Here is a 10,696-nt window from a genome sequence, read left to right on the forward strand (position 1 = left end):
AGATTATGTGAATTACAGGAAATACGCTGGCCTGCAACATTATCTTTGTTTAATCTGGTCTTTTATGTGTAGACATAGTTCAGCCAAATATTCTAGGAATCCATAAATCCGAAACTAGTCCCTCGCTGTGAGTTAAGCCACCTCAGGAAGTACATTACTACCGTACTTATCCGCATTAGACGGTTGTTCATGTTCACAAATGTGGATTTTAACGTATAGAAAATAAATGTCACAAATCTTCTCCGCAGGTCATGACTGTTCCATCCGTCTGTGGAACCTGGAAAGTAAAACCTGCATCCAGGAGTTTACAGCACACAGGAAGAAGTTTGAGGAGTCGATCCACGATGTGGCGTTCCATCCGACTAAATGCTACATAGCCAGTGCCGGGGCAGACGCCCTCGCCAAGGTGTTCGTATGACGTGGCGCTGCCCTCTAGCCCTGCAGCCCCGCTCACTGACGCAGCCTCCCAAAGGTCAGGGACCAATAGAGATACAGAAGGGGCAGGACCTTCAGCCACGGGTCCAATCCCACATCACCACAGCCCTCTCTGGCCCCTGGTTTCCTGTTTGACTGGCAGACTATGTAGCCGCTAGCCTCAAACGGGCCCTGACTATTGATAGAAAGGGCCGTAGTTGGCTGGGAGGCCAGCTTGGAGGAGAACTGCTAATGGGCACACAGCTACCTATGTCCCCCTCAACCATCCAGGCAGGCCTGGGTGTGACGGGCCACAGAGCTCCGCCCCCCCCCCCCCCCCCACACATCCATCCCCTCCTCAGACAGCATCCATATAGATGAACCCATACTTCCCCTCTAAAGCTAGGAGGGTCAGGACAAGCGTTGTGTGAGTATGGCCTGGAGAAGTGAGGCTTCACGCAGGTTTTCTACCCCCTACAACATCATGCTCACCCCGACTCCCCGGGGCCCACGCCAGGCTAAGGTTTCCTCTCACATCAGTGTGGACAGGGCCCTTCCTCCTCAAGTCAGGTTTTGTGTTATAATTCTAGAAATGTGGGGTACCTGAAGGCTTGCTAGGGGCTGTCGTGGAAGCCTCTCGCTTTTAATTTGCTTCCGAGACCGACTCTTGTCTGACGGCCTTCCTTTTTGCTTTCCTTTTTAAAAACACTTATTGACAAAATGTGCCTTTGCTTTAAAAAGGTCCTGAAAATGTTATTTTACCGAGCTTTTGTTGGGGGTGGGGGCGGGGTGGGGGTGGGTGGAGTTAAAGGTAAAAAAAAAAAAGTTGTCACAATGTTGTCCATTTTAACAAAACATTGGATGTAAAATTACAAATACTTATAATAAACAAAATATATATTCAGTCTTAAAACTTATTGTGCAGCGTGAGTTTGAGTGCTCCTTTTTGATAAGTGTGGTTGGGGAATCAGTTTTGTGCATTTCAAAGCAAAGCTGGCACAGTGAAACAGACCATTACAATTATATTGCCTGTTTGTTAGATTTTCGAGTAACTGTACACTTCAGAAGTAAGATTACAAGTGTAATGTCTCTGAGTAAACCATTTTGGTTCCATGGATTCTAACTTGGTGATAGATGTCCATCTTAGGAATAACCAATCGATTTTGGCCACTTTGCTCTTGTTTGAATTGAATGGCTTGTACCGTTTGTAGTTTTTCCCAATTGTGTGGACATGCCTGACTGCAGTGTGATGTATCAGATATCTACAGTAGTCCAATGTTTTAGCAGGAAGTTAGTGCAGTTCTGTAGGACTATTTGAAAACATGAGTGATGCATCCAAAAAGTAAGGGACTAAAGTCCTGACTCTACCCGGAGCTGCAATTACAGTATACTGTAAACATTCTGTGATGAGGAACGTGTCCCAAGTAATACAAATCAATTGAGATATTATTTGTGTACAGTACAGCTTCACATGAGCCATTTTCTCAAGTCACTGGTTTGTATATGAAAGTCTGTTAAAAATAAAACTGCTGTAAAATTTAATCTGGGGTTGTAATTTCATTTTTCAAAAACTGCAGGCTATTCATTATTGGTCATGTTTGGGTAGTTTCTGTGTAGCATGCCTGAACACACCGGATTGCTTCATGAATAAGGCATTGTCGGGTGGAAACCTCATATGTCAAACTGTTACTTTTCATGATTTAAATAAAAAAATGGCAAAAGTAGCTGATCTACAAGCTCAAAATGCGTTGCTTCGCGCCGCGTTTCAAGCTTGTGTATCTGATGCTTTTGTGTGACACTGTAGTATGATCAATTTGTTAATTTACAAAAACACACAAAGTGAGAATATGGAGATAAGAGGTTTCTGCCCAACTGCATTAGTCAGAATCATAGTATCATAGTTTAGTCAGTATCATAGAATCATAGTCAGAATCATAATCGTAGTAGTTTAGTCCGTATCATAGAATCATAGTTTAGTCAGTATCATGATGAGAGAGCAGTCATAGTGCCATGACTGGTGTCACTACCGAAACGGGAAAAAAAATTACTAAGTCCAGAGCTCGATGAATGTTAGGGACCAAAAAAAAAGTCACTACCAATCAACTTTAAATTGCCTGAAACGTACTCCTAACAGGTTTTTGGGGGAACAATTTTGGCCTCCACACTTAGTGATTTTTTCGGATTTAACTTTGTTTCGGTAGTGACACAATGGTGTCACTACCGAAACGAAAAAAAATTACTAAGTCCAGAGCTCGATGAATGTTAGGGACCAAAAAAAAAGTCACTACCAATCAACTTTAAATTGCCTGAAACGTACTCCTAACAGGTTTTTGGGGGGACGATTTTGGCCTCACACTTAGTGATTTTTTCGGATTTAACTTTCGTTTCGGTAGTGACAAACTTGCGTTTCGGTAGTGACACAATGGTGAAAAAAAGAATGTACTAAGTCCAGAGCTCGATGAATGTTAGGGACCAAAAAAAAAAAGTCACTACAAAGTACTACCAATCAACTCTAAATTGCCTGAAACGTACTCCTAAGAGGTTTTTGGGGGGACGATTTTGGCCTCCACACTTTTTGATTTTTTCGGATTTAACTTTCGTTTCGGTAGTGACAAACTTTCGTTTCGGTAGTGACACAATGGTGATTTTTTTTTTTACTAAGTCCAGAGCTCGATGAATGTTAGGCACCAAAAAGTCACTACAAAGTACTACCAATCAACTCTAAATTGCCTGAAACGTACTCCTAACAGGTTTTTGGGGGGACGATTTTGGCCTCCACACTTAGTGATTTTTCTGGATTTAACTTTCGTTCCGGTAGTGACAAACTTCGGTAGTGAGGACCCCCAGACCCCCCACTAGCCACGCCCCCAACCAATCTCCTGGATTCTGACAGTCCAATGTTGGCAGCCCTGCCTTTTCTGAGGAGAACTTTAGCCAAAAATAGCAGATCTACAAGCTCACAAGATCGTTTTTTTTTGGCAAAGATGTAGAGGGTAAAAAGAGCAGACTAAGTAAACAAAAAAGTTTAATCTGAAACACAATTTTATACAATTATAGAGGGGGTCACTGCTTCATCTTTCTCTCAGCTAGGGGGTCCTTGGCCTGAAAACGTTGAAGACCCCTGACCTACACTATAGGTGTTTTTTCATGTTTGTAGCTGGCTGTAATCTTTCACTGAATAGCATGCAGGGCAATGCTCAAATACACACAACAGTTCTATAGTGGTAAAAAAAAAAACAGTCAGACCTCTGTACCCGGCACGGTTTAACTGCTTCAGTGAATCTGAGACTCCTTGGACCATGTCATTCACTCATCTCTCCATCGCAGCTTCTTGCTCTCAGGAGAACCTGTTCCCCTGTCGTCAGCCTCCAGCACAGATGTACGCCCAGGCAAGGATAACTTTTATTACAGTTTGTAAAAGTGACAGTTTCATGCTCATTGTCTGATGTGACTTTAAGGTTGACATGTAAATCAGTGTGAATGCTAATGTGCACTTCATTATCATCATCAATGTATGATTATTTGTCTAATTGTTTGTTTTTAATGTCACCTTTTCTTCAATAAAGCCCTGCCAACTACACCATATGGCCTGTTCCTTGGAGGAGTTGATGCAAAAAGGACTTTAGCTTGTTATTAATTCAGTTCCTACATTGACACAATAGTATATGAGAAAAGTCATACTAAACTCGTACTGTGTCATAAAAAAATAAGTCATACAATACTTTAGTATAAACAAAATGCCATACAGTCCTGTCGTTAAAAAAATACTTTGTTCTTGTCAGCCTAAATTGTTCACAGCACAGCTATCTATTTGTGTGTCAGGGTGACTGGTGTGGTTGTCATGGTTACTAACCATGTGTCATGTGTGTCAGAATGATTGGAGGGCGGAGTGTGTCATCAGTGGAGATCTGGCCCACCTGGATTGTCCTCTATAAAAGAGGTGGCTGGACTTCATTCTTGTTCTCTCTCTCTCACCGTGAAGCTCACTGGGAGCACTCCAGCCTTTTGGATTTTGCTTGTTAAAGAACAAGATCACTGTGGTAGAGGTTTGGGTTGTCATGATGTAACTCCAAAGGTGAACAAGAAATCTAAAATAATTGCTGTATAATAATTGAATAGAAATTGATCATTCAAAATATGCTCCCTCATTTGACATTGTACGGTGAAACGGCTCTGAAAGTCACTCTTTTAGCACGTAAACGAACACAAACAAAGCTGATTCAGTCAATATGAACATCACCAAACCCAGTACTGTTTTTCTTTTTTTTAAATAAAAATGTCAACTTCCTGTTGATTTTACTATTTGAAGATCCAGATCCGCGGATCCAGTCCGAGTTCTTTTTAATAAAAATAGCAAAATCAACAGGATGTTAGCATTTTTATTTAAAAAACAAACGGTACTGGGTTTGGTGATGTTCTCTATAGTCTGAATCAAACTTTATTTGCGTTCGTTTGTGCTAAAAGAGTGACTTTGAGAGCTGTTTCAGCCTACAATGTAATTCAATGAGGAGCATTTCTTTAATTATCAATGTAGCAATTATTTTAGATTTCTTGCCCACCTTTGGAGATGCATCATGGCAAGGTAACTACACAACCCAAACCTCTACCAAAGTTGCCCTTTAAGCACTGTTAACCACCCCAGTATCCGTATTATGGGTATAGCTTTAGCAGAAAATAGCCGATCGACAAGCTCACTGCGACACGTTGTGAGCTTGTCGATCGGCTATTTTCAGTCAAAACTTTCCTAATAATAACACAAAACAGAAAATACACTAGTATTGAGCCCTGAGGCTCACCGGTTACCCATATGGGGTGAAGTTGGTTTTAATAAAATTATTTAAACGTTCTTTGTTTGTGTGAGTTTCCTCATTTTGTTACAAACTCAGCCATTTGCAACACTCTTGGTTGGTTTTTGCAATAAATACATTACATTTAAGTGGTTGAATTTATGTAATTTGTTATCCCTGAGTCACTAGAATACCTCAAAACGAAGTATGGAGCTCTGCCTATAATTGATCATTGTTTTGATTGATATGCTGCATGCCATGAGTGCGAAGTGGTATTTTCTTAAACTTAATTCAGTTAATCATAGAGGATCTGTGGTCATAATACAGCACTGTTTGAGGAACTATAGTTGAAAACTTAAGACATATTTTTTAATGTCCAGTCCAAAGTGAGAACAATGTAGCCTACTTGATTTAACACCAAAACTGCTATAGTTTTGATCATCTGAAACTAAGGAATTTATAAATGACAAAAAGGGTATGAATTTTTATGACATTACGAAACCTCTCTCTGTTTCCTTTCAATGAAAGTGTAAATCTGGGTTCAGACTCAGCCAGAGTAAACGTTTTCTAACAGATGGTTTTAAACAACCTAAATCTCAGTCGTGTCATAATGAACCCTTTCCCTGATCATCAGAGGGTGTATCTAGTAGATCCAGTCATTCTGTCAGGGGTAGAGGTGTTTGCTGTGAATTTTCATCTTTTGACCTGTCACCTCTCGCTTTAACTTTAAATATAACCTCAAAATCCTAATTAATGTGAAAGGCCTGGTGGTACAAGAGTAAAGCATAGGCTTCACAAGCAGATGGTTGTGGGTTTGAATCTTGGTCAGGGAAGATCTCAATTTTCGGTCTTTTTAAGGCGAGAACCATGGATGAAGCCCGCCTCCCTCCTCACGCCCTCTTTTAGCTCCGGTAGGAGAGGGAGGAGCATGGAGGGAGCCCACCTCCAGGGGGAGGAGCTTAATAAATGTACATATTAATTAAATATTTTTATTTTAGTATTTTTTGGCCACTGTTTTTTTCACATGAATTTGTTTGAGACATTTTTTTATTGTTTTTTTTCATCACCAGTTTGTATTGACCACAGCTCCATTGTTTTTTTGTTGTATTACCCTTTTAGTTTTTATTTAGTAGTTGTTTTGAGTGAGCTTTGAACCTCGAACCTTTAGTTTGTGAACCTTTGATTTATCTTTTGAGCCACGCTGGCATGGAAAGTACAATTGGGAACGTCATCCTTAACCCGCCACGTCATCCTTAACCCGCCTTTTAGAATTTAGATGGACAGTGAAAATGTTCTTCAGGAGCCTTGAACCCCAAACTTTCTGCTTTCAGACCCTGTGTTTAACTCTTGAGCCACGCTGGCATGGAAAGTACAATTGGGAACGTCATTGTTAACCCGCCTTTTAGAATTTAGATGGACAGTGAAAATGTTCTCCAGGAGCCTTGAACCCCAAACCTTCTGCTTTCAGACCCTGTGTTTATCTCTTGAGCCACGCTGGCATGGAAGTTACAATTGGGAACGTCATCCTTCACCCGCCTTTTAGAATTTAGATGGACAGTGAAAATGTTCTTCAGCAGGCTTGAACCCCAAACCTTCTGCTTTCAGACCCTGTGTTTATCTCTTGAGCCACACAGGTATGGATAACATAAAAGAGAACGTAATACTTAAACCACCTTTTAGAAGTTAGATGGACAGTGAAAATGTGCTCCAGGAGTTTCAAAGCTTAAACCTTCGGTTTATAAACCCCAGAGTTTTCTCTTGAGCCATGGTAGCATGAGCCAAATTTTGTCCAAAAGTTTGGGTAAATAAGCAGCTTTGGCAACACTACACTAGGTGTCACTGACGGCCGGGATTTCTGACTAATAACATTATAGTTGATGCACACTTTTTAAACATTTTTGGCTTGCTTAAGTGACTTGAAAGTGACTTGAAAAGACTTGAATTTTCAAGTCAAGAGGGCTCAAGTCAAGTCAAGTCTCAAGTCTTTAGCGTTCAAGTCAAGTCAAGTCTCAAGTCTTTGGCATTCAAGTCCCAAGCAAGTCCAAGTCTATTTTTGATTTGGTCAAGCAAGTCTAAAGTCATCAAAATCGGGACTTCAAGTCAAGTCGAGTCTCGAGTCCAAGTCCCCACCTCTGGGAACTATAGTTGAAAACTTAAGACATATTTTTTAATGTCCAGTCCAAAGTGAGAACAATGTAGCCTACTTGATTTAACACCAAAACTGCTATAGTTTTGATCATCTGAAACTAAGGAATTTATAAATTACAAAAAGGGTATGAATTTTTATGACATTACGAAACATCTCTCTGTTTCCTTTCAATGAAAGTGTAAATCTGGGTTCAGACTCAGCCAGGGTAAACGTTTTCTAACAGATGGTTTTAAACAACCTAAATCTCAGTCGTGTCATAATGAACCCTTTCCCTGATCATCAGAGGGTGTATCTAGTAGATCCAGTCATTCTGTCAGGGGTAGAGGTGTTTGCTGTGGATTTTCATCTTTTGACCTGTCACCTCTTGCTTTAACTTTAAATATAACCTCAAAATCCTGATTAATGTGAAAGGCCTGGTGGTGCAAGAGTAAAGCATAGGCTTCACCAGCGGATGGTCGTGGGTTTGAATCTTGGTCAGGGAAGATCTCAATTTTCGGTCTTTTTTAAGGCGAGAACAATGGATGAAGCCCGCCTCCCTCCTCACGCCCTCTTTTAGCTCCGGTAGGAGAGGGAGGAGCATGGAGGGAGCCTACCTCCAGGGGGAGGAGCTTAATAAATGTACATATTAATTAAATATTTTTATTTTAGTATTTTTTGTGGCCACTGTTTTTTTCACATGAATTTGTTTGAGACATTTTTTTATTGGTTTTTTTCATCACCAGTTTGTATTGACCACAGCTCCATTGTTTTTTTGTTGTATTACCCTTTTAGTTTTTATTTAGTAGTTGTTTTGAGTGAGCTTTGAACCTCGAACCTTTAGTTTGTGAACCTTTGATTTATCTTTTGAGCCACGCTGGCATGGAAAGTACAATTGGGAACGTCATCCTTAACCCGCCACGTCATCCTTAACCCGCCTTTTAGAATTTAGATGGACAGTGAAAATGTTCTTCAGGAGCCTTGAACCTCAAACCTTCGACTTTCAGACCCTGTGTTTAACTCTTGAGCCACGCTGGCATGGAAAGCACAATTGGGAACGTCATCCTTAACCCGCCACGTCATCCTTAACCCGCCTTTTAGAATTTAGATGGACAGTGAAAATGTTCTTCAGGCGCCTTGAACCCCAAACCTTCGACTTTCAGACCCTGTGTTTAACTCTTGAGCCACGCTGGCATGGAAAGTACAATTGGGAACGTCATGCTTAACCCGCCTTTTAGAATTTAGATGGGCAGTGAAAATGTTCTTCAGGAGCCTTGAACCCCAAACCTTCTGCTTTCAGACCCTGTGTTTATCTCTTGAGCCACGCTGGCATGGAAGTTACAATTGGGAACGTCATCCTTCACCCGCCTTTTAGAATTTAGATGGCCAGTGAAAATGTTCTTCAGGAGCTTTGAACCCCAAACCTTCTGCTTTCAGACCCTGTGTTTATCTCTTGAGCCACACAGGTATAAATAATACAAAAGAGAACGTAATACTTAAACCACCTTTTACAAGTTTGATGGACAGTGAAAATGTGCTCCAGGAGTTTCGAACCTTAAACCTTCGGTTTATGAACCCCAGAGTTTTCTCTTGAGCCATGGTGGCATGAACCATGCAACTGAGAAAATAATACTTAAACCACCTTTTCAGAATTGAGATGGACAATGAAAATGTTCTTTAGGAGCTTTGAACCTTAAACTCTTTGGTTCATAAACAGTGACACACAAGAGACATGAAACATTCAGATGAGAAGGAAATACTTATCCTTTTAGTATTTAGATGCACAGTGTATTTCTACATTAACTTCACCACTTAAACCCTCTATTCTTAGTAAAGTTGCAACTTTACTTTCCCGCTTGCCTTGTTACCATCTACACCAAATCTTTTCACAAAGAATTGTCAATCTGCAACACGTCGACACATTGTAAATCTTGACAAATGTTTGCCGCCAGAATAGGGATGCTGGGCCTTACTTCTCCCACCACTGCTGAAGAGCATACAAGACATTAGACAACTAAGAAACCCCAGTGGTGCAGTTAGAGCATACATGGGCAACTGGCGGCCCGGGGGCCACACGCGGCCCCCACCCTCACTTAAAGCGGGCCGCAGGTTAATATCAGAATACTGATATATTATTGATTTCAGCTGTTACAATTCCAAACATGCAAACATGACCCGCTTTAATTACTTCAGTCTATATTAGTAGCTTGATGACTAGTATTACAATTCTATTGTATTTTTATGTACAATGTATTTGTAATTAAATTCATAAGGTGAATATAAGTATAACTAAATGCATTTCAAATTAAATACGAATGTTACTTTTCAGGATCCCAATTCAAAATTAGAAAAAAAAATCAGGATTCCAATGAAAAAAATAGCTAAAATAGACGATCTACAAGCTCAAAACGCGTCGCAACCTTTTGTGTGACATAGAATGGCATAGTGTTTTTTTTCACATGAATTTGTTTGAGACATTTTTTTATTGTTTTTTTTCATCACCAGTTTGTATTGACCACAGCTCCATTGTTTTTTTTTGTATTACCCTTTTAGTTTTTATTTAGTAGTTGTTTTGAGTGAGCTTTGAACCTCGAACCTTTAGTTTGTGAACCTTTGATTTATCTTTTGAGCCACGCTGGCATGCAAAGTACAATTGGGAACGTCATCCTTAACCCGCCACATCATCCTTAACCCGCCTTTTAGAATGTAGATGGACAGTGAAAATGTTCTTCAGGAGCCTTAAACCCCAAACCTTCGACTTTCAGACCCTGTGTTTAACTCTTGAGCCACGCTGGCATTGAAAGTACAATTGGGAACGTCATCCTTAACCCGCCTTTTAGAATTTAGATGGACAGTGAAAATGTTCTTCAGGAGCCTTGAACCCCAAACCTTCTGCTTTCAGACCCTGTGTTTATCTCTTGAGCCACGCTGGCATGGAAGTTACAATTGGGAACGTCATCCTTCACCCGCCTTTTAGAATTTAGATGGCCAGTGAAAATGTTCTTCAGGAGCTTTGAACCCCAAACCTTCTGCTTTCAGACCCTGTGTTTATCTCTTGAGCCACACAGGTATAAATAATACAAAAGAGAGTGTAATACTTAAACCACCTTTTACAAGTTAGATGGACAGTGAAAATGTGCTCCAGGAGTTTCGAACCTTAAACCTTCGGTTTATAAACCCCAGAGTTTTCTCTTGAGCCATGGTGGCATGAACCATGCAACTGAGAACATAATGCTTAAACCACCTTTTCAGAATTGAGATGGATATTGAGATGAATAAGAAAAATAGCTAAAATAGACGATCTACAAGCTCAAAACGCGTCGCAACCTTTTGTGTGACATAGAATGGCATAGTGAGTGTGGAAATATAG

General features: G+C 40.4%; 1 protein-coding gene across 2 annotated transcripts in view; it reads left to right on the forward strand.

The window, feature by feature from the left end:
• Positions 1–1,956, forward strand: part of LOC311059076 (striatin-like) — a 42,162-nt gene extending 40,206 nt beyond the window's left edge. For both annotated transcript variants that reach the window (XM_084076696.1, XM_084076697.1), the window contains one exon: positions 249–1,956. In XM_084076696.1, the coding sequence (XP_083932822.1) occupies positions 249–418 (170 nt within the window). In that variant the 3' untranslated portion in view covers positions 419–1,956. The remainder of the gene's footprint in view (positions 1–248) is intronic.
• The last annotated feature ends 8,740 nt before the right edge of the window (positions 1,957–10,696 follow it).

Source organism: Gymnoscopelus microlampas, assembly GCF_963454915.1.
Source record: "Gymnoscopelus microlampas genome assembly, chromosome: 13".
NCBI lineage: Eukaryota > Metazoa > Chordata > Actinopteri > Myctophiformes > Myctophidae > Gymnoscopelus > Gymnoscopelus microlampas.